Here is a 20494-nt window from a genome sequence, read left to right as displayed (position 1 = left end):
TCTTACGTTTTGACACGCGAGAAATAGAGAGTCCCACCGGCCCGTGCCCATCTCACGATGTTTTCTTTTTGCCGAGCCTCAAGTTCGAACATAGCCGAGAGCTCTGAGACTCCTGCCTCCATCGACAGCCGCTGCAAAACAGCAGAAGAGGGTTTGATGATGTCCGGCATTTTAGCCTAATGCCCAGAACTAAAAGGTCTCGGAATATTCCTTCTCTCTCTCTCGCACTTTTCGACCCAAATATCCAAAAGCCGCTGTGCATAGCTTATGAACTCCCCACCCTGATGTGCGTGCCGAATCGAAAAGACCCCGGCGTTCCGATCCGGGGACACTGGCACCAAAACCCCAGAAATGATGCATCACGAAAAGAAACACAGGGGGTGGGATTCAGGCAAGGATGTTGTTTTGTGGGGGAGGAAGGGATGGAGGGAGCAACCAATATGGATAAACTTCTCTTTTTACACACACCGCCCGCCTTTCTCAACGAGAACATGTCGCCCGGGAAGCGAAGCTGCCAATCGGGTTATATCTTTCGCCCCCCTAAGCCACCACTTTGTCGATCCCAGCCCTGCCAGGCAGCCAGGCAGGCAGGCAGGCAGGCAGGCAGGCAGGCAGTCACCGGGAATATCGCAAAGTCATCTAGTCAGCAGCGCCGCCTGCAGGTATGGCGAAACGAGGTGCGGGAGGCGGCAGATGGTCGCGGGAGGAGGGGATGGACACCACAACGCCGACATAGACTTTTCCAAACAAGGCTGCGTAAAAAATACGCGATGCACCGCATGTCAATCTCCAAAGGGGGAACTAGGATTGGTTTGCGCGCGCGCGGGCTTCCAAAGTAAATACTACCTTACATCCACTCACCCATCCACACACCACCATGCTTGACTTTCTTCCAGGCGCGCCCGGCCTTCATGCTTCCCTTCGCCCGTCCCGGCATTGTCCCAGATATTGACGAACGTGATCTCGCATCGCGCCTAAAATGCTAGCCGTCTTGGCAACTTTCCCAAGCTTGTCTGGGGTTCTTGGAAGAGGAGCCATGGCGACAGACAGACCCAGCAACGCAAGACGGTGTGTTGCAACCGGTTAAGAAGGCTCTCGCGTGTGCGCAGGCACCCGCCGCGGCGTTCTCTTTTGCGGGGTGTTGCATCGGGCAAAAAATAAACGCACGATTCGAGCCTATTGTATGTACGACTAGCAACAGAATTTGCCGCTTGCGCGCTGCACGGGCAATCCGGAGTACATACAAACATGCTTAGGCGAGACAGGCGAGAGGAGGAGAGGAGGAGAGGAGGAGACCGAGACCCCAGACCAAGGTCGGGGCTGGGTCGGGGCTACTGGTAGGTGGCAACGCACAAGTTACGTCAATGACGGCGGGCACGTTGCACGCCATGGTTCTTGGCCGCTGCCCCCTCCGTGATAGCATACGTGCATTATGCAGACGTACGATGCATTTGTCTGGCTGGATTATGAAGCTGCTAGTTGGAGCGAAAAATGTCGCCCTCGCAGCCCGCGTGGGTCGTGGCAAGCAAAGGCGGTCGCCCGTGTAAGATAATCGAGCAACTTGCACGAGGATCACGCATCTGCAATGCTTCATGATTGTGTAGCCTGCTATTCACGGGTATGGACCTGCCCTTGTGTCTTTGTGAACGCACTCTAGTGAATTTATCCCTCTCATCGCCATGACCTTTGAGGCATGCACATGGTGAACCATGAATGACTGCACGCTAGCCACCATCTGCTCACAGAAAGAGACCAGTGACCAGGATGCGATTGGCTGTGCGACGACACGAGTCGACCATTCGGGGCATTACCTTCCGCTCTAGTGGCATGTTGTTGCATGGATGGAGAAGCATGTGGGTGGCTCGTCCCTGTCACTCGGGACCAGATCCGCCGTGCTTGAATCAGGGGGGCGCACCCCTTTGAGGCTAGACGGCCGGCAGAGACAGGCTGCCACAATGCAAAGTCCCTGGCCCTGGCTGCTCTCGCCTCTTCCCGCCCACGGTAATTGGTGTGGGTGGGTTCCTCGGCAGTTTCAAGTACATGCATGCTATGGAGACTTTTAGCCTCGCCCCTGGTCGGAAACAGCAGGTGTGTTTGGATGCACAATTGGACATCTTCCCAGAAGGCAAAGTGTCCGGGTGATGATGGGGCGTGTTCGTCTCTTGCAAATCAGGACGGTTCGCTGGGTTTAGTTCTGGGTCGGCGATGTAGAATCGTTGTTAAGCAAGCAGACTATCTCGCAAACTCGCGCATCTTGCCATGGCAGGCCAGGGTGCCATGTATGTCGAGCAAGGATCCAAACGATCCGAGATTGCTCGATCCGGCAGTGGTCTCCGCAGTTGGGCCCCAGGCTGGCCTTGTTTGGGCCATTTCTCATGTCATGTTATCATCAACGACAAGGCCAGGAACCAGGGCCCATCCGGCTCCGCCATGTCAAAGCGTGTGGCGCCGATGATGCTGCTCATGAATATACCCGTGACAAACACCCAGCCAATAGACATCTGGCTTGGCTACCATGCCCGGGACTGACGTCGAGCAACATGTCGATCTTGTCGTGTTTCGAGCAACTTTGCGAGGTCAGGGCAAGGCCATGTCGAGCAGTACATAAAGACCGGCTTAGCCCCCCTCGATGGTCGATCTTGAAAGAAAGCACAGCCATCATCTTCTAGCTTCGTCTCCCACCTGATCCCAAGCCAACGCTTCAATCGACACAGATAGTCAACATGGTCTCTTTCACCTCCATCCTGGCCGCCGCCACGGCCGTTCTCGGCGTCGTCGCCGACACCGGCTACCACAACGGCTTCTACTACTCGTTCTGGACCGACGGCCAAGGCAACGTCCAGTACCGCAACGGCAACGGCGGCCAGTACAGCGTCAACTGGTCCGGCAACGGCAACTGGGTCGGCGGAAAGGGCTGGATGCCTGGCAGTGCTAGGTGAGCATTTCTGTTTCGGCAGCAAGATGTATACAATCGCTAACTTGCTTCTCCTCCAGAACCATCAACTACTCGGCCGACTACCGTCCCAACGGCAACAGCTACCTCGCCATCTACGGCTGGACTCGCAACCCTCTGATCGAGTACTACGTCGTCGAGAACTTCGGCACCTACAACCCTTCGAGCGGTGCCACCCGCACCGGCCAGGTCACCTGCGACGGCGGCACCTACGGTCTGTACCGCAGCACGCGCTACAACGCCCCTTCCATCGACGGCACCCGCACCTTTGACCAGTTCTGGTCCGTCCGCGAGAGCAAGCGTAGCTCCGGTACCGTTAGCATGAGCTGCCACTTCAACGCCTGGGCCAACGCTGGCATGAGACTGGGCTCTGAGCACAACTACCAGATCGTCGCAACTGAGGGTTACTTCAGCAGTGGCTCGGCCACTGTCACCGTGCAAGGCCCATGAAGCCGCGGAAGATGGCTTTGATGACGTTGACGAGCAATGAGATGTCTTCAAGAGCTCTTCTTTGGCTGCAGTCCAGAGGGTGCTTGCGCAATGCTCAAGGCATCGCTTTCGCATGCTGAGTGGATGATGTCGGTTGTCTTCTTTGGCCCAGCGGGCCTGCCTTAGCCATGGTTGAACCTCGTTTTTCCATGTGCTCTTTTTTTGTGTAGATATTTTTCCCACAGTTCGCCTAAAAAAGAATGTTGGCCAACATAAACTGATGAGCTTCTCGCCCAAATGCTCACATACCAAGCTGCATGCAAAATTTGTTCGCACATTACATGAAGTCTTGGAGAGATATGTTTGCTTTTCTTCGCAGTTTCCGTCCTTTGCTAACGTTGAGTTCTTGATCGGGTCTTCTAGGCCGCACGGAATGCTCCAACACGTTCTCCCCGTCACGCCGACTCGTCGAAGATGGGGAAGCTGTGGGCTGAGCTTTTGGCATTTGTTGGCTTCGCGTAAACGTACAGTGACGTGCAAACTTGCTGGGATCTGTCAGGCTGCGATACTGGTAGGAGTTCCGGGCACCATGGACAGATCTGATGGTGACCACAGGCCGTGAAGGCAGCTTCAACGCTCCGATGTGTGGGCGCGGGAAAGGTGCACTAAGGCCTGCCTGCATGAAATCTGCATCCTTTGAGACTTCGCCAATATGGCAATAAGTCAATAAACCCCAAAATCTATCCAGTCTCTCGTCACTTGGTTCCTGAGGAGTAATGCTGGCACCAAGATGTGATGATACGACTGACAGCTTCCGCTTCCCAAGCTCGATCTTTTTATCCATCTCGATTGGCAGCGTATTTGATGTGCCAAGTGTCATAACTTGCGCACAAATTCTGAGGCGCATTTGCTCCTCGGTGACGAGGTGTGCCGTTGTTTTGTCTAGACCTTTGTAAATATGTACGAGCTCCTCCAGTGCCCGGCTGGACGAGGCATGGCGTTTCATAGTCCAGGATATTGGCACTTCTGTTGCCTTCGGCCAGTCATCTCGATGACCAGCAACATCGTAGACTGCGAGTGACGGAAAGCTCGAGAGGTACTGCAGCGAACGATAGCTGGTGAAGTCCTCGCCCCAGATGCGAAGAATGCGCAGCAGAGGAAAAGGGTTCTTCATGCTGGCCCATTCACGAACCACAGCATCGGTGACGCGAGGGAACTCTACATGATTCGGCTGGCCGAGCGGCTGAATTATCTCGAGAACTCCGAGGTTGACCATTGCGGTAAGAGACACAATGTCTCGCACCGGACACTCAAAGCCGTCATGGAGCCTCAGATGCGTGACAAACTCGAACGTTGGGGATACCGCTGGCTGGAGGATTTGAGACAGCGGCCTTGCATCTGTTGCAAAACGTGCCTGAACACACCACATGGCCAGATCAGGCCATTCTTTGGTTTTGTGCCCGCATTTGTTGATCAGGACTTTGACAAAGAGGCTCCAATGCCGAACGTCTTGCATAGACCTGGAAGACACGTTGTGTCAGCGCAGGCACGGCATTTATGCGATCGACTGGCGCCTACCAGACAGGCTCTTTTGTGACAAGTTGCCAGATTTGAAGTAGTAGCGGTGCCGGAATATGCCAGAGATGTTGTGCGTCGAGTGCGGAGATATTGGCGGCAACGACCTTCACGGCCAGGCTGGTCAAAGATTGTACCATGCCGCACCGACCAGCTGGGATTCTGCAATCATGGCCAGACGAGTGTATGGGGACGATTCATGAGGACCGCGGGTCAAGCGCGGGACAGGCTTCAAAAAAAGGTGCTGCCTCGGTCGCGTCTCGGGGAAGCCTGGTGAGCCTTGTTGCAGGTCGAAACGTACGTGTGAGGTGTGCGGGACGTGGGAACTGTGTAGCAGCTCCACTTAATGATGGGAGGGTGCAGCACGGTAATGCATGCGAAATATCCATCCAATATCGCTATACCGCAAGTGTAAAGGTATTTGTCTTACAGAGGGCACCTTGGACATGGTACAGCAGTAGATCTGTCCCAGCCGCAGCAATGGTTTGACTGCAGGGAGTAGTGGAACAAGTCTCTGACTTCTTCATGCTGCGGCATGTGCACGAACGGGCAATAATTGGTCATATGAACGTGCAAATCGTGATTCTATTTCTCATCATGTCCAATGCCTATATACAATTTTACTTGACTGTCTTCGGTCCGCTTCGCATTATAACATGGGCTTGAGGTCTTTGGCGACGTGGAATGGCGCCTCAGTCTTGCTCTTAATCTCGTCTACTGTGACACCGTCCGCAATCTCGATGAGGGTCAGGCCGTGAGCAAAGTCGACGTCAAATACACCCTGTGTTGTCGATGATTAGCAATCTCTTCTCGTTGTGTCTCGATCGTTACAGGGATGACTTACGAGCTCGGTAATAATTCTGGACACGCAAGCGCGGCCAGTGAGGGGGAAAGCGCACTGCTTGACAATCTTGGCGTTGCCCTTCTTGTCGGTGTGCTCCATGGTGACGACGACCTTGGTCTCGCTGGGGTTGGAAACGAGATCCATAGCACCTCCGAAGCCCTTGACCTTACCAGGCAACATCCAGTTGGCGAGATCGCCGCTGGCGCTGACCTGCATGGCACCGAGGATGGTGAGGTTGATGCGGCCACTGCGGATCATGCCGAAACTCTCCTCGCTGCCAAAGACGGCCGCGCCGGGGTTCAGAGTCACGGTCTCCTTGCCGGCGTTGATCAGGTCAGCGTCCTCCTCGCCCTTCTTCGGGTACGGGCCGAGACCGAGAATGCCGTTCTCGGACTGGAGCTGCACCTCGACCTCGGGGCCAACAAAGCTGGGAGCAAGCATGGGCATGCCGATACCCAGGTTGGCGTACATGCCGTTCTTGAACTCCTTGGCGGCTCTGCGCACGATGCGCTCGCGCTTGGCCGCGGTCTCGCCGCTGCCCAGGGCCTTCTTGGCCTCCGGGTCGTTCTCGTCCTTGGCCCAGGTGTACTTCTCGATGCCCTTCTCGGTCGTGCTCTGGATGACGCGCTTGACGTAGATGCCGGGAAGGTGCACGGCCTCAGGAGGGATCTCACCGGGCTCGACAATGTGCTCCGCCTCGACTATGGTCATCCTGGCGTTGCGGCCCATGGCGCCGTTGAAGTTGTTGGCAGCCAGGCGGAACTGGCAGTTGCCGAGCTTGTCGGCCTTGTACGCCTTGACGAACGCATAGTCGCCGTCAATTGCCTCCTCGAGCAGGTAAGGCTTGCCATTGAAGACCTTGACGTCCTTGGGGTACGAGAACTGGTCGGGGCTTCCGTCGGACTTGTTCTTGAGAGGAAGGTCACCGGTCTGGACGACAGTGCCAAACGCAGCAGGCGTGTAGAAGGCCGGAATGCCCTTGCCACCAGACGCACAGCGCTCAGCGAGGGTGCCTTGTGGAGTGAGCTCCAGCTCGACCTCGCCAGTGAGATACATGCTCTCAAAGGTCTTGTTCTCGCCAATGTAGCTGGCAACCATCTTCTTGATCTGCTTGGTCTTGAGCAGCTGGCCAAGGCCCGAGGTATCTGTGCCGGCATTGTTGGAGACAGCAGTGAGACCCTGGATCTCGGGCTTCTTGATGACCTCGTTGATGAGGGTGTCGGGCACACCGCATAGGCCAAAGCCACCGCAGAGCAGGGTCGTGTTGGGCTTCATGTCCTTGAGAGCCTCGGCAGCGGAAGGGAACACCTTGTTGATCTCGGCCCGGCGACCTGTGGCCGAGAACGCTCTGGCAAAGATTCTGGCATGCTGCAGCAAGGAGGGGCCGATCAGCCAATGTCACACGCATGGAGTCGCAGGCTGTGCAAGCGTGTAGACTTACATTGGGGCCGTAGCGGGAGTAGGCCCGGAGGGTCCGCATGCAGACAGCAGCAGAAGGCATCTTGACGGCGTGGTGTCCTGGCTATTCACTAAAGCTCGAGCTGAAGGGGGTGCTGGCAACAGGGCTCGTGGGGTGGTGGTGCTCCAGCAAGATGAGGAGATTAGGCTGCGGCTAGAAGCGGCGCAGAGGGGGTATCACAAGACAGGGTGAGAGAAAGGAAGGAGGCAAGAGAAACAGCGAGCCAAGTAAACGATCAAGAGCCGCAAGGAGGCGGTCGGAGGGAGGAGGCGCAAGATATGTAGCGTGCACTCGGCCGGAGGGCAGGGACATCAATTGGCCTGGGGTAGCTCGCCCTCTCCACAGATTCCGACTGTCGGACCCCCAGGTTTCAAGGTGAAGCTAACTCGGTGCGGGCCAGGCGCCAGAGCTGAGTAGTGCGGTGCGATGCGTGCTGCCCAGAGCCGCGCGGGATAAGGATTGACCCGGCGCGCCGCTTCCGACCGCTGGCGGAAAGCTGCGGCAAGCAAAAGGCTTACCGACAGCGTAGGGTGATGCCCATCGCAGGGGACAATTCTTATCCCCAACATCTGGCAGATCCAAAATGACAGCTATAAGACTATTGTAAATGTCCCTCTGGCGGATTCACTGCTCCAGAAACCCCAGTCCAGGTTTCTAGCCCAAGTTGTACAGCTCGATTGCGCTCGTGTGAATGCGTGCCACCCGCAGGCTTCCCGGGTTTGAGTGCCGAAGGCAGCGGGCCTGCAAACGCTTGCTGAGTTCGGCTTATGAAATCCGCGCCCCCGCGCCGCTGTCTCCCGACCCGACCCGGGCGGACTTCGAATTGCAGCGGAAGTGCCTGGAGTCGCCTGTGCCATAACTTTGCCCTCCTATGCATCTTTATTGGCCGTGACTGTGCCTAGATCACATGTGCATGCACTTGAGCATGTGATGATCCATTTGTCTGGAACTGCATATGTGAGACCTGTGCGTCGTCGCAGTCATGCACAATACCATGTGTGTGTGTGTGTGTGTGCCTGGTGCTCGGGCGACGTGGGGCGGACCTGCAAGGGTCCTGCTATCGATAACCAAAAAATTCCAGGCCTCGAGCTTGGAGTCAGCTCTCGCATCGTGCGCCTGGCGTAGAAAGTGAGGACGAACTAACCGCCCTCACACCTGAACAACGGAAAACACGCGCAAATTCGACGCGCTATTGCAAGTTCGAGATGGAGCAGAGCAGCGCGAAGCGGCGCAAGCTGGAACACGGCAACGCCCCCCTCAGCCTCGACAATGCCACTTCCTCTGGCATGGGGGCCGCCGGCGCAACTGCATTCATCATGGAGACGGAGGAGCTGCTGAAAGAGATCAAGATCGACTATGCGAGCACCTTGCCTGGAGCCGACGACGAACTCCGGCGCTTCAAGGAGGCCATAGAGTCCCTGACACCTCACGAGCCGACGCCTATCCACGATGCCGCCGCGAAGCTGGACAAGTCTGGCAAGACTGCCGTCCCATTCCCCGATCCGAAGCCCGCGAAGGACTCGCCTTACAAGGTGGCCTTCGAGAAACCGTCGCAGGTCAATGTGGTCGGGAGCTATACTCTCAAGACGATGGTCAAGTCTCAGCAGAACCCGGCTGTCGACATGATCGTCGTTATGCCAGCCTCGATCTTCCAGGAGAAGGACTACCTCAACATGCGCTACTTTTACAAGCGGGCCTACTACATCGCATACATTGCCGAAGGCCTTAGCCAGAGCCTCTCTGGCACCGGCGAGTTCACATATGAGCTCTTGAATGGCAATCCTCTGCTGCCTGTTTTGCGAGCAACCATCAAGGGCAAGGCTGTGTACTCGATTCGCATCATCCCGACGGCTCCCGAGGGCCTGTTTCCTGCCAAGAAGTTGGGCGCAGCATCTTCATCTCTACGACAAGGAGAAACAAAGGAGAGCAACAATGCAAAGACAGCATCACCTTTCTACAACTCTACGCTCAAGGCGGAAGCTTTGTACACTCCTTACTTGCGGGTGCTCCACAAATCCTCCAAATCGTCGGCAGCCTTTGCAGACGCATGCCTATTGGGTAGGACATGGCTGCAGCAACGAGGGTTCGGCGGTTCTCTTGCCGAGGGTGGGTTTGGACATTTCGAGTGGGCTGCTCTGATTGCGCTGTTGCTCCAAGGCGGTGGTCGCAAGGGCGAAGCAGTTCTCTCTGTATCCCTGCACAGCACACAGCTTTTCAAGGCTACGCTCCAATACCTGGCTACTGCCAACTTCCTCAAGAAGCCGGTCATTATTGGTGGAGATGCCCCGGACCTCGACTCCATACGACAGACTGGGCCCGTCCTCTACGACGGGGTTCGCAACATGAACATTCTCTACAAAATGACCCCATGGTCTGCGGCCATGCTTGTCGAACAGGCCAAGTGGTCTTTGGAGGCAATCAATGGCAGCCCGCGCGACCAGTTCGATCCGTTGTTTATCACAAAGGTTAACCAGCCTCTGCAAATGTTTGACATCCTTCTACGCATCACAGTTCCGAGCTCAAAGGAGCTGATCCCCCGGACGAGCGACTGCAAGGGTGTGGTGATGGACTACAGTGAGAAGGTCTACCAGGTCCTCAGAAAGGCCCTTGGCGAGCGAGCGACACAGATCCACATCGAGCTCAGCAAGGTCACAAACTCCTGGTCGACGTCGGGGTCAGCACCAAAGCACAAGAACCGGAGCCTCCTCGTGGGCATCTCGATCGACTCGGCAAAGGCTTCGCAGGTGCGCGAGTTCGGGCCGTCACACGAGGAGAAGAAGGACGCCGCCAAGTTCCGCGACTTTTGGGGCGACAAGGCGGAGCTCTGGCAGTTCCCCGACGGCAATATTGTCGAGAGCTTGGACTGGACTGCCTATGGCCACCTGGGGTACACGGGAATCACTGAAGCCATTATTCGGTACATCCTCAAGCTCCGCCTGCACGTGGACGACAGCAACGTGTCCTTCTGCGTCGAGGAGTTCAACAGCATCGTCACATTCGCGCCGTCAGACAAGGCCGCCTACACGGCGGCCAGGCAGGCCTTTGAGAACCTAGAGCGCGACATCCGAGGGCTCGACGACCTGCCGCTGCACGTGAAGCAGGTCGCCGCGATTGCCCCGGAACTGCGGTCAACGTCGCTCCGCGTGCCGGAGAGCGACCCGCGGAAGCTCGCGCAGCCCATGGGCGTGGTCATCTCCTTTGAGGCCTCGGGCAAGTGGCCCGAGAACCTGGCCGCGATCCAGCGGGCCAAGATTGCGTTCCTGCTCAAGATCGGCAGCTCGCTCGAGGAGCACAACGAGGGCGTCATCAAGACACATCTGGGCCTGGAGGACGCGCAGACGGACGTGGAGAACCTGGCGTTCCTCGACATTGTGTACGCCGCGAGCGGCATCGCGTTCCGCCTGCGCGTGCAGAGCGACCTCGAGGACACGCTGCTCGAGCGCAAGACCAAGGACAAGACGCTCGAGCGGCACGAGCGGACCGAGGCCTCGGAGCTCCTGGCCGCCGCCCGGCTCAAGTACACGGTCCTGCCGCTGCACAACCAGACGGTCGCCACGTTCTGCACGAGGCTCGCCGCGCTGTCGCCCGCGATCCGCCTGGTGAAGCAGTGGTTCAGCTCGCACAAGCTCTCGTGCCACTTTAGCGAGGAGCTCATCGAGCTCTTCACCCTGCAGGCCTTCCTGCGGCCGCACCCGTGGAAGATGCCCTCGAGCGCCATGACGGGGTTCCTCCGCACGCTGCACCTGCTCTCGCGCTGGGACTGGCGGGACGAGGCCCTGGTCGTCGACTCGGCCGAGTCGCTGTCCGCCGCGCAGAGGGCAGAGATCAGCACGCGCTTCGAGGCCTGGCGCAAGATCGACCCCAACATGAACCGCACGACCCTCTTCGTCGCGACGTCGCAGGACGCCAGCGGCACGGCCTACACGGCCAGCGGGCCCTCAAAGGTCGTCGCCGCGCGGATGACCAGCCTCGCGCGGTCGGCGTGCAGGCTCGTCAAGGAGCGCGGCGCGGACCTGGACGCGCGGTCGTTGTTCCAGACCTCGCTCCGGGACTACGACATTGTGCTGCACCTGTCGCCCAAAGTCATACGCGCTATGCAGCGGCCCGAAGGCGCCCGGGCGTCGGTGTTCAAGAACCTCGACGCGCTGACGACCTCATCGAAGGCGGACGCGCTGCCGCTGCTCAAGGCACCCGCGCGCAGCCTGCTGGACGAGCTCAACGCCACCTTCTCCGGCCCTTTGCTCTTCTTCCACGGCGCCCCGGACGAGGACAATGTCATTGCCGCACTGTGGAACCCGCAGCTCCACAAGCGCGCGTTTAGCATACACATGCCCTGCTCTTTCCGGCCCGTGGCCGGCGGCGGAGATGGTGACGAGAAGCAGATGTACGAGGTCAACAAGCAGGCCATCACCGCCGAGATTGCGAGGATAGGAGGAGATGTCATTGACAGGATCGAGGTCAAGGCTGCGTAGAGGGCTGCAATTAAAAGAGCGATCAAAATAAAAACCAAGAATAATATGCAAACATTATGAAGGTGAACGCCGTGACGGGGTATGAATCATCCCTAGGCAAGCAGGTGATGCCCGCGTCGCGATACGTGTTAAATTTTCTCCTCCTCTTGGCCATTGAGCGATATGACTCCTGAAAACGGTTCCTCGCAGCCTTCTCTAGCACTCGAGTGCTTGCCCTCCTTGTCCGGATGAAGAGCGTATGGTGGCGGCGTCGGATGTCCACTCAAAATAGAGGTGAAGCGTCATCGTGCAGGAGGAGCATGGGCAGCAGCTCAATGGTCGTGTTGGATGCCAGACTTGGTGTTTGCTTACCACAAGTCTGACATGATGCCATTCACAAGCTGCCCCCCTCGTCAGATGCTTCAATCTCGAGACCGAAGTCCTCACCCCGAAGAGGGCAACGTTATCCGGGGACGGCAACATCGGAGGGGCGCTATTTCACGGATGTCGGGGGAGGGGGGGGGGGGGGGGGGGGGCAGATGAGAGCCGCCGACATATTGCCTTTCCGCAAGTAGCATAGACGTCGATGGTCATACTAAGTATAGCGGGCATCTCGTTCCGTAACATAAATTTGCGGGATGATGCGAAGCGGGACCGACAAGTGCAGGCTAGTCTTGCCATATGCTGAAAGAGCAGGTTCAGCCTGAGCTTAAGAATTTGCCCGGGTGGTAACGTGGATGGTGGAAGAGACAGACACGGATGGGGCTGATTGACCCGTGCCAGAGACGAACGGGATGCGGGACCCAGTCGCACGTGGTGAGGATCACTGCTCGTCGTGTTGTAGACTGGTCCCGAGCTAGAGGCGATGAGCCGTCACTAGGCATCAGGCGAGCCGTCTCCTTCTGTCCGATTGGGGGTGATCTCCGTCCTTAACGTGGGAGCCCATCGTTGCCCGTCTCAATGGCTCACCATCTGAGTGGCTCAAGACTTCTGCTGGCTCGGCCGGGTTAACGAGCACAGTTGGTAGAGGCTGGGAGAACCTTCGCGCTGGCGTAGAATCTTAGATACCTAGCTCATGTCTGAGTGGGAGGTACGGTTCACAACTGAGCTGTGGGTAGCTCAGGACAAAGAATAACGTCGGTCAGCGCCGGATCAGCAAGCAGTTTTCTGCGGGTAAGCCCGAGGGCGACGTGATGATCAGCGGCTGGACGTCTCCGAGCTACTCTTGTTGCCCAACAGGACGGCTGCAGCCGAAACGACATAATGGGATGCACTAGGCAACTCGCAAAGCGAGCTGAGCAGTCTAGAGAATGACGATCGTTGCCCATTGACGTAGTCTGGTCAAGACTAATGTTGCGTGGTGCTGGCGTTAGGCACCACCGGGGAGCCGTCTTCGCGAACTGGGAGACGGTCCGAGCGGAGGCAGGCAGCTTCCGAGTATGACGATCACCTGCATGCATCCGTGACAGGAGAGGGGACGTGCGGCTGGTATGAAGTGCTATGTTGTGAGCGGCCTGGGCCGGATCGACGTCTAAGTGACCAGAGCAATGGTGAGGCGCAAACAACCCTAAAGAACGACGATCATTGCCATGCAACGCAAGGGTCTTGAACGCGAACTCTAGTATGGCTCGAAGAGTGAGAACAGACCTGGAAGGCGCTGCCGAGCTAACAGGCACCAAGTTTTGACTCCAAGGAAAGACTTCCGTGCGTATATCGCTGGCATCATCTTCTCAGGCACAATCATACAACGCTGCTTGGGGAGACCCTTCCACATGACGTCGTCGTCTTGTATTCAAATTCCCAAATCGAGAATACGTATCTTGCAACGGTGCCAGGCCACTTGCAAAACAACAACCCACCCACAGCAGACCTTGCTACACGGCGGACAACACACCCTCCTTACTCGAGAGCTTAGGTAGCTTGGTCTAGGACGAGTTGCATATACGAGAATGGCAGACTTCTGGACTCCCGAAATTAGGCGGGCTACAACTTGCTCCCTTGAGCCGCTGTACGTGCGGCAGATCGACTTCCGTGCCTGCAGCCACCGACGTATGGTGGGTCTGGCTTCATTCCGTCGCTGGATAGACGCAATGACCGTGAGGGACGAGTACGAAATCGTTTCCGAGCTAAAGGTGCTGCTTTCTCGGTTAACATTAATGCATAGTCTCGGCGAGGACTGACGGGCACGAACGCGTCAAGACCAGAGTCATGATCATTCTTTTAGGCCGGAGCCTAGCACACGCACCTGGCGAAGACGTTGGGCCGAAGTCGCGCTGGCAACTATGGACAGCTCTGCCAATGAAAGCACACGGAACGGTCGAGGGCGGGGAGGGCACTATCTACAAATGGCATGAGGAGCCAAGCTTAGGCATGGGCCTGACTCTGACGACGCTGCTGGTTGCCCAAACCTCTGGAGGGACTGGAAAGAGCATGAGCCTCTTCAGGCCTAGCCCCTCTGAGGGTGCACCAAAGATTGGTTGAAATCGCCCGAGGAGGGGAGCGAGCGAGCGAGCCGCTGGGTCGGGTCGAGGATAAGCTTTCGCTATGGCGGAGGAGACGCTATTAAAGCACGTCCAGGTGAGGGCAAGCTCTCGACTAGTGGCATGCTCGGCGCTGATGACGAAGGATGGACCCTGAGCGCCCTGTGGTCGGCGAGGCTCGTCATCCTGTGTGTATGTACACGGCGGCGGGCTCGGCCCTCGGGCATCCGCAGGCCATGTCGTCAGGGTGCAGATCAGGGGACTCTTCCGCGCTCTGGTGGCTTGGGCGGAAGGCGTTGCGCCTCCAAGATGACGATCTCGCATACGACGGGCTGGGGCGCCGTCCCTCAGGGTAGCCTGCTTTACAGTAGCGCCCAGCCGCAAACTCTCCCCTCTTCCGAGTCCCGAGGATGTGATTCTCCTCCCAACGGCGTCCCAGCACCCAGCAGCGTTACGGAGTCACCAGTCGTTGCAGTGACGGCTCAGGGTGTCGTTTGCCGGGAGGTGATGGTGCACGTCGTGTGTCGACATCGCCAGGATGCTGGCTCTTGGGGCTGCAGCTCGCCACCAGAGGCATTCGCAAAGACAAGGACAGGAACCAGAGAGACTCTCGCGAGCTTCCAGGAAGAGGCATCTCACCCCTGAGCATCGTCACGATGACGGCCGGCAAGACTGTTGGGGCATTGCTCTCTTGTGCCGCATCACTCGGCGACTTCAGCTGGCCATGCCAGGACTAGCTCTCCTCGCTCATGCAAGGACTCTACCAACAACAACAAAAGCAACATCCAGCAGCAGCCTAGCGCGAGCCCCGGCAAGTCCTTTAGCAATCTATTGCTCCTCTCCAAGCGCCAAGCTCGTTGGGGAGGCTTGGACAAAGCTTGGGAAAAGCTTGGGCAAAGCTTTTCTCGGCTCGCTTCCTCCCGCCGCCGCCTTAGCTCGCTTCCTGCCGCTAGCTGTTGCTCTCCCGCAGTGCTTACGCCAGATCGGATGACCACTGTCCACAGCCGACGACGATGAGACCCCGTCCCCTCGCCCTTCTCGTCACCGCTACCGGCGACACCATCCTCGCATCCATGAGCCCGGGCAATGACGTTGCAACGACCCTGACCGACAACGCTCGGCCCCTCCCGAGCTGCTGGGGCAAAGAAGCGTCGTCTGGCGGCGGGTTCAAACTCTAACCGAGCCTGTCGACTACTCGCTGGGCCCTCAGAGGCTCCTGGTCGCTCCGCATTGTTGCTGTTGCGCGATATTGTTCGGAGCGTTGCGAGCGGAGGCTCAGCACGCCCCCGACGTCAACAAGCAGTTTGCAACTTAGGGGTCCAATCTAGGGTCCGAGAGTCAGGAGAGGATTTCTCAGCTCCAACGAAGAGGCGTGCGTGTCAGTCCTCCGTCCCGGCCGAGACGATGACGAACGTGGCTCTTTGCACATGCTGGCCGCTGCTGTGGACAGTCCCGCCTAGGGAGTTCTCAACCGACCATGGACGCACGATGATGCCAGCGGGATAATCACGACGCGGTTATACGTGAATTCACATCGTCTCTTCGCAACAATGAGGAGTTCAATATCGGGATCTTTGAGTATAAGTTGTTGAGGATCCTCCCGGATCAGATCAGATTTCTTTCCATCTCCAGACAGCATCACATCATCAGATCTACAATACTTGTCCCTGACAACCAGCCCTTCAGCCCTTCAGCCTTGCGCTCCCATTGTTCTCAGCCTCGCTGAATCCCGTCCCACACTCCGAGCAGCCCAATTCCCATCACCCCATCACCACCCAAACCATCAAAAATGGCTCCCCTCGCCAAGGTTCTTCTCGGCTCCGCCATCGCCCTCTCCATCACCGCCTACGCGGCGCCCGTCATCATCATCGACTCGCGCCAGCTGGCCGGCGAGGGCAACTTTTTCGACTCCCTCTTCACCGACACCGACAACGGCGTCGGCTACGGCACTGAGAATGCCGAGAACAACATCGCCGAGATGCTTGGTGGCTCGCCCGCCTCCGGCGGCGGCAGCGGCGGCCCTCCCCCCAAGCCCAACCGCCGCATGGCCAAGCGCCAGGGCGACAAGATCGCTAATGGTGCTGCTGCTATCCTCCACGCCGTCGGCGCCAACCAGCAGGCCGATCTCGTCCAGACTGACGGTGATGCCGTTGATGGCCAGCTCACCGACGACGCCACCACTCTCGGCGCCCAGATCGGCAGCGACAAGGAGGACGTCCTTGAGAGAACTGGCGACATGGTTCCCAACAAGATGCCCACCGCACCCGCAGCTCACTAAGAAGCATTTCAAAAACAAACGCTTCTACCGCCCACATGTCACTCAGAATTGTGGCAGTATCACGCTCGGCTTTCCGGAGAAAAGAAATATCTTTCCATTGTGATGGGTGGAAGGAATTACCTTTTTGTTTTTTGTTTCTAACGACAACAAAAATCTTTTGAGGGGGATTGATTTTCACGGAAGGGTGGGATGAAGGGTTGGTTGTACTGCATTGCACACACAAAGTGCTTTTCCTTCGACTAACACACAAAACATGAGAACAACATGGCAAGGCTGAAACCCTTCCGTGGAAAACAAATCAAGAAAGAGGAGGATTATTTGCGTGTTTTTTCCCCCTTATAAATCTACTGTACACCTTGACGAAGATTTTCTTTGGGTATGATAGCGTAACATCTAGCGAAACTAGCCAGCAAATACAGCGTTCACTCCTTTTACTACAAAAGCTGTCATCCACTTCGCGAGTGAATGAACGATTTCTTGCCAACACTTTTCACACTGCACCCAAGTAAAAGCAATGTGAGAAATAGTCCACCCCTTCCACTTCATTTGGGCAGGGGATAGTGGAACAAAGCCAGGAGATTGTAATGACTTGGTTGTGGGCTCGTCCCCAAAATATCCTCGCAGCGCAACTGTGGAAGGCGGCCTCAGGATGCCATGTCAGCACCGCAATTAGCTTAACTTCACAGACGTCACCCACAAATGGGTATGCCAAGATCTATGCTCGCCATAAACAGTTTGTAGCTAGCATGCTGCCCAAAAGAAAGGCCTGGATATATGTATATACGCTGCATCCAAAAGAAATTTGCTACAATCTCCATATCTCACCTTCCGTTGCGTGAAAACGCTTTTGTTTCCCACCAAGTCGAACCCGACCTTCTGCCATTGAGAGAAAGAAAGATATATATAAAAGTTTTGGCCTGCTTTTCTAAACTCCAAAGATCCTTTTATTTTTTTCAGTCCTCGGGAAACACTTCCCGCAGGTTCGACACGAAAACGCCAGCCTCGCTGTCCCAGCGCTTGAAGAACTTGCCGGCCATCGGCATCAGGTCGCGGATCTCGCAGGGCAGTCGCTCGGGCCCGCAGCCGCGCAGGTCGACGGCCTCAATGTTGTCCTCCGCGATCACGTGGTGGTCTGAACCGTCGGTGCCGACCCTGTCAAGCGCGATTGCTGGGTTAGCAGTTGTTTGCTTTTTGTATGGCAATCCAAGAGAGACTATTTCGGTAGTTGGGCCCCCCTTTGCCCAAGATAGAAGAAGTAGTGGGTGGTGGCACTTACATGCAGCGGTAGAAGGGCTGGAAGGTCGTCTCGCTTGGCCCACTCCCCTGCCATGCCTGCTGCGGCCTGTATGAACCCTCTACTGACCAGCCAATGATCAGTCCGTGGTAGTCGTATCGCCTGTGCTTGAAGACCTGCCCCACGCGGAAGCGCACGCGATATGATGGGTCGAGGTCGCGACGCCGCCGCGGTGTCTTGATGGAAGCGTCCACCTCCTTGATCTCCCTGATCTGATCGCGCACGCGCTTGGACGGCAGTTCCCAGTGCTGCTGGCGGCGTGTGGGCGCGGCAAAAGTGTCGTACATTGGACACACGTACTTCTCGATGAGCCATGAGTCCTCGGGGAAGTATTCGTAAAAGTATGTGAGCAGGTCTCTGACGTCTTGTTGCCAATCCCACCGCACGTCCTCATTTTCTGGAAGGACAGGCACCATCATGATGCTGGCCCAGATCATGCTGTACAATGCCGGCTGGAGGTTCCGTGCCCAGTCTCCACGGTTGAGCTCTATATACGGGATGAGCTGTGGTAGCGGGAGCTCGATTGTGCGGAAGCTGGTGAAGGACGCTCGGATGCTCTGAGCCACACGCATGACCACGAGGTCGGTGGCTGTGGGGCCAAGAAGGCTTTCTTGCGCAGCATTACTCCCGAACCGCGCGAGAAACTCCAATATATGGTCTAGTGGGACTTCGTCGTCGCTTTTGAAAGGGTTGAGGTACATCTTGTCACGTGGCGTGGTGGTATTGCCAGGCATTGTGATTCCGTCCAGATTTACACCGGGCGGTGCCAGCACAACCACATGGACCTCGCTCGGCAAGGAGCAAACGTATGCCTCCACATCGAAGCGCGAGGCGATACAAGCATAGATGGCGGCCGAGATGATAGGCAGAGAAGGATGTCTGTCGTCGCGTAGCGCCCTGCCAATGAGACAATTTCGCAGATACCGATAGGTTCTTTCCGAGTCGTCAAGACCAGTCATATTGTTTCGGTACAACCACCCGACTAACGCGACTGCTCGTGCTCTGGTCGCCAGCTTACTGATGCCGGGCAAGTCATTCCGGATCTGCTGAGCTATAGAGTCGATCAGGGCGGATATCTACAAGGGTTAGCATTAGCGACGGCACAGCCTACTGCCACTCTGACCACTGAAGGGGCTTACCTCGTCCATGTCGCCCTCGTCATCATGTAGCATGAACATGTCGAAAGCACCCAGGGCGCGCTCAAGCTGCATCCCGGCAGTCCATCTCGCGCTGTCCGGGACATCGTGGAGGATGGTGGACGCTGCGTGATCCTGATATTTTGCCCACTCCTCTATGGCCAGGCTCCTATGTATGCTGTCAAGCACTGTGCACGAGTAAAAGCGACGAGCTAGGACGTCGTCGGCAGAGTCGGCGACTTTACACTGTGAGAGGAGGTAGTCCTTGGCGTCGTAGCCATACAGGCAGATGGCCTCTGACTTCTGGAGGCGGCGGACACGGGAGGCGACGATGCCGTCGATGAGGTAGGCGATGTGGATGTTGCGCTGCAGCCGCTGGATGAAGAGGCGCTTCCAGTCGACGTCGTGGACCTGGGCGACGAGCTTGCGCTGTATGTAGTGCTCGGCCTGCCAGTACTTGAAGTTGTGGACGCAGAAGTACTTCCACAGGAGGGGCTCTTGGGAGACAGTGTGAAGGCGGCGCGAGGTCAGGGCGACAGCCGAGAGGACGTCCTGGGCAGGGACATGGCGCAGGATGAGCTGGATGATCTCGTCAGGCAGGCGCTCCAGCGCGCCCTCCATGATGCGCCCTCACACACGGATGCCTAAGCGTGCGCTTTGTGGTGAGCATGTGCCGCCCGCTCGTGGCTAGCGTCCAACCCTGGCAACCAGCCACCACCACGACAGAGCTACACACAGATGCAGCCCGGCTGGGCGATGCAGATCAGAGCACAGGGCGGCGCGATGTTTGACCGTGCGAATGTGTCGGGGGGTGCCAATGCTGGTTTGATCTGGAGGGCGACTGGGAATACACCCGCAAGGCTGAGACTGGGGATCAAGGCTGGCCGAGGATGCCAGCTTGGTGATGCGTGCAGGCTGGTGTCATGTCTTGAGCGCTAGTAGTGATACTCATGAGAGCGGAGCCGCAGATGCCCAATTTCAGGACCCGTACCCGTACACTGCTGTGAGCGGACAGGGACGTGGCCGGCCCAGCGGACTGCGGAAAGGCTTCTGCTCGAGTCTCCTGGTGCGGCAAAGACCGAAGGGCGGATTCTTGTGGCAATCAGACCTGGACTTGCTGGATCATCACGGCAAGCACCTCGCATGGAGAGCTTATGGCTTGGGGCGCGCGGGCGGGTGTGGTTTGACGTCGTCATTGCCCGCCTACCAAAAGCTTGCCCAGCACCGCACCGCACCTGACGGGTGTGCTCGCTGGCACGCAAGCGCAGCCTAAGCCGACCGACGGCCCCACTCTCGGCCGGCAGACCAGGCCTCATTGGGCAAACCGCGGGGCAGTTCGGACCGGTGGGGCGCCCGCCGTGATTGGCCCGCGCTCGCCTTCAAAGTAAACATTGCGACTGGGGTCTTTCCCGCACGACGCGCCTGGGGTCCGCGACCACGGTCTGCATCCCGCCATGTCTTGCTGTCTGGCTTCCTGTCCAGCACAACTCTCTGCAGTCTTTGTATAGCGTGTTTGCCCTCTTCCTGTCATCCATTTCTTCTTGGCCAGGAACTCTGTATTGCTTTGGCACTATCCTTCACGACCCTCATCAAGC

General features: G+C 57.3%; 6 protein-coding genes across 6 annotated transcripts; 3 read left to right on the top strand and 3 right to left on the bottom strand.

Moving 5' to 3' along the window:
• Positions 1 to 2723: 2723 nt before the first annotated feature.
• On the top strand, positions 2724 to 3403 carry B0I36DRAFT_253610 (glycoside hydrolase; the record flags this gene model as incomplete). The annotated part of the gene is made up of 2 exons (XM_046150768.1): positions 2724 to 2935; positions 2995 to 3403. The coding sequence occupies 2 exons, from the start codon at positions 2724 to 2726 to the stop codon at positions 3401 to 3403; spliced, it is 621 nt and encodes a 206-aa protein (XP_046006561.1).
• Positions 3404 to 3618: 215 nt separating this feature from the next.
• Positions 3619 to 5484, bottom strand: B0I36DRAFT_395090 (uncharacterized protein; the record flags this gene model as incomplete). Its single annotated transcript, XM_046161516.1, has 3 exons — positions 3619 to 4902; positions 5095 to 5236; positions 5388 to 5484. 3 exons carry the CDS (start codon positions 5482 to 5484, stop codon positions 3720 to 3722), a joined length of 1422 nt encoding a protein of 473 aa, XP_046006560.1. The 3' UTR covers positions 3619 to 3719.
• A 122-nt stretch (positions 5485 to 5606) lies between these two features.
• Positions 5607 to 7302, bottom strand: B0I36DRAFT_354586 (coenzyme A transferase; the record flags this gene model as incomplete). The annotated part of the gene is made up of 3 exons (XM_046157328.1): positions 5607 to 5738; positions 5802 to 7169; positions 7243 to 7302. The coding sequence occupies 3 exons, from the start codon at positions 7300 to 7302 to the stop codon at positions 5607 to 5609; spliced, it is 1560 nt and encodes a 519-aa protein (XP_046006559.1).
• Positions 7303 to 8413: 1111 nt separating this feature from the next.
• On the top strand, positions 8414 to 11797 carry B0I36DRAFT_335676 (nrap protein). The gene has a single exon (XM_046155508.1). It carries the CDS (start codon positions 8466 to 8468, stop codon positions 11730 to 11732), a length of 3267 nt encoding a protein of 1088 aa, XP_046006558.1. The 5' UTR covers positions 8414 to 8465; the 3' UTR covers positions 11733 to 11797.
• A 4183-nt stretch (positions 11798 to 15980) lies between these two features.
• Positions 15981 to 16469, top strand: B0I36DRAFT_368320 (uncharacterized protein; the record flags this gene model as incomplete). The annotated part of the gene is made up of 1 exon (XM_046159601.1): positions 15981 to 16469. The coding sequence occupies one exon, from the start codon at positions 15981 to 15983 to the stop codon at positions 16467 to 16469; it is 489 nt and encodes a 162-aa protein (XP_046006557.1).
• Positions 16470 to 17422: 953 nt separating this feature from the next.
• Positions 17423 to 19520, bottom strand: B0I36DRAFT_253032 (F-box domain-containing protein; the record flags this gene model as incomplete). The annotated part of the gene is made up of 3 exons (XM_046150726.1): positions 17423 to 17621; positions 17746 to 18839; positions 18903 to 19520. 3 exons carry the CDS (start codon positions 19518 to 19520, stop codon positions 17423 to 17425), a joined length of 1911 nt encoding a protein of 636 aa, XP_046006556.1.
• Positions 19521 to 20494: the final 974 nt, after the last annotated feature.

Source organism: Microdochium trichocladiopsis (assembly GCF_020744255.1).
Source record: "Microdochium trichocladiopsis strain MPI-CAGE-CH-0230 chromosome Unknown B0I36scaffold_11, whole genome shotgun sequence".
In the NCBI taxonomy this organism is placed as follows: domain Eukaryota; kingdom Fungi; phylum Ascomycota; class Sordariomycetes; order Xylariales; family Microdochiaceae; genus Microdochium; species Microdochium trichocladiopsis.
The sequence above is the reverse complement of the archived record's forward strand: the minus strand, read 5'-3'. Positions and strand labels throughout refer to the sequence as shown.

Excerpts from the sequence above, each read along its gene's own strand:
- B0I36DRAFT_335676 (XM_046155508.1), top strand. The coding sequence starts at position 8,466 with ATGGAGCAGAGCAGCGCGAAGCGGCGCAAGCTGGAACACGGCAACGCC.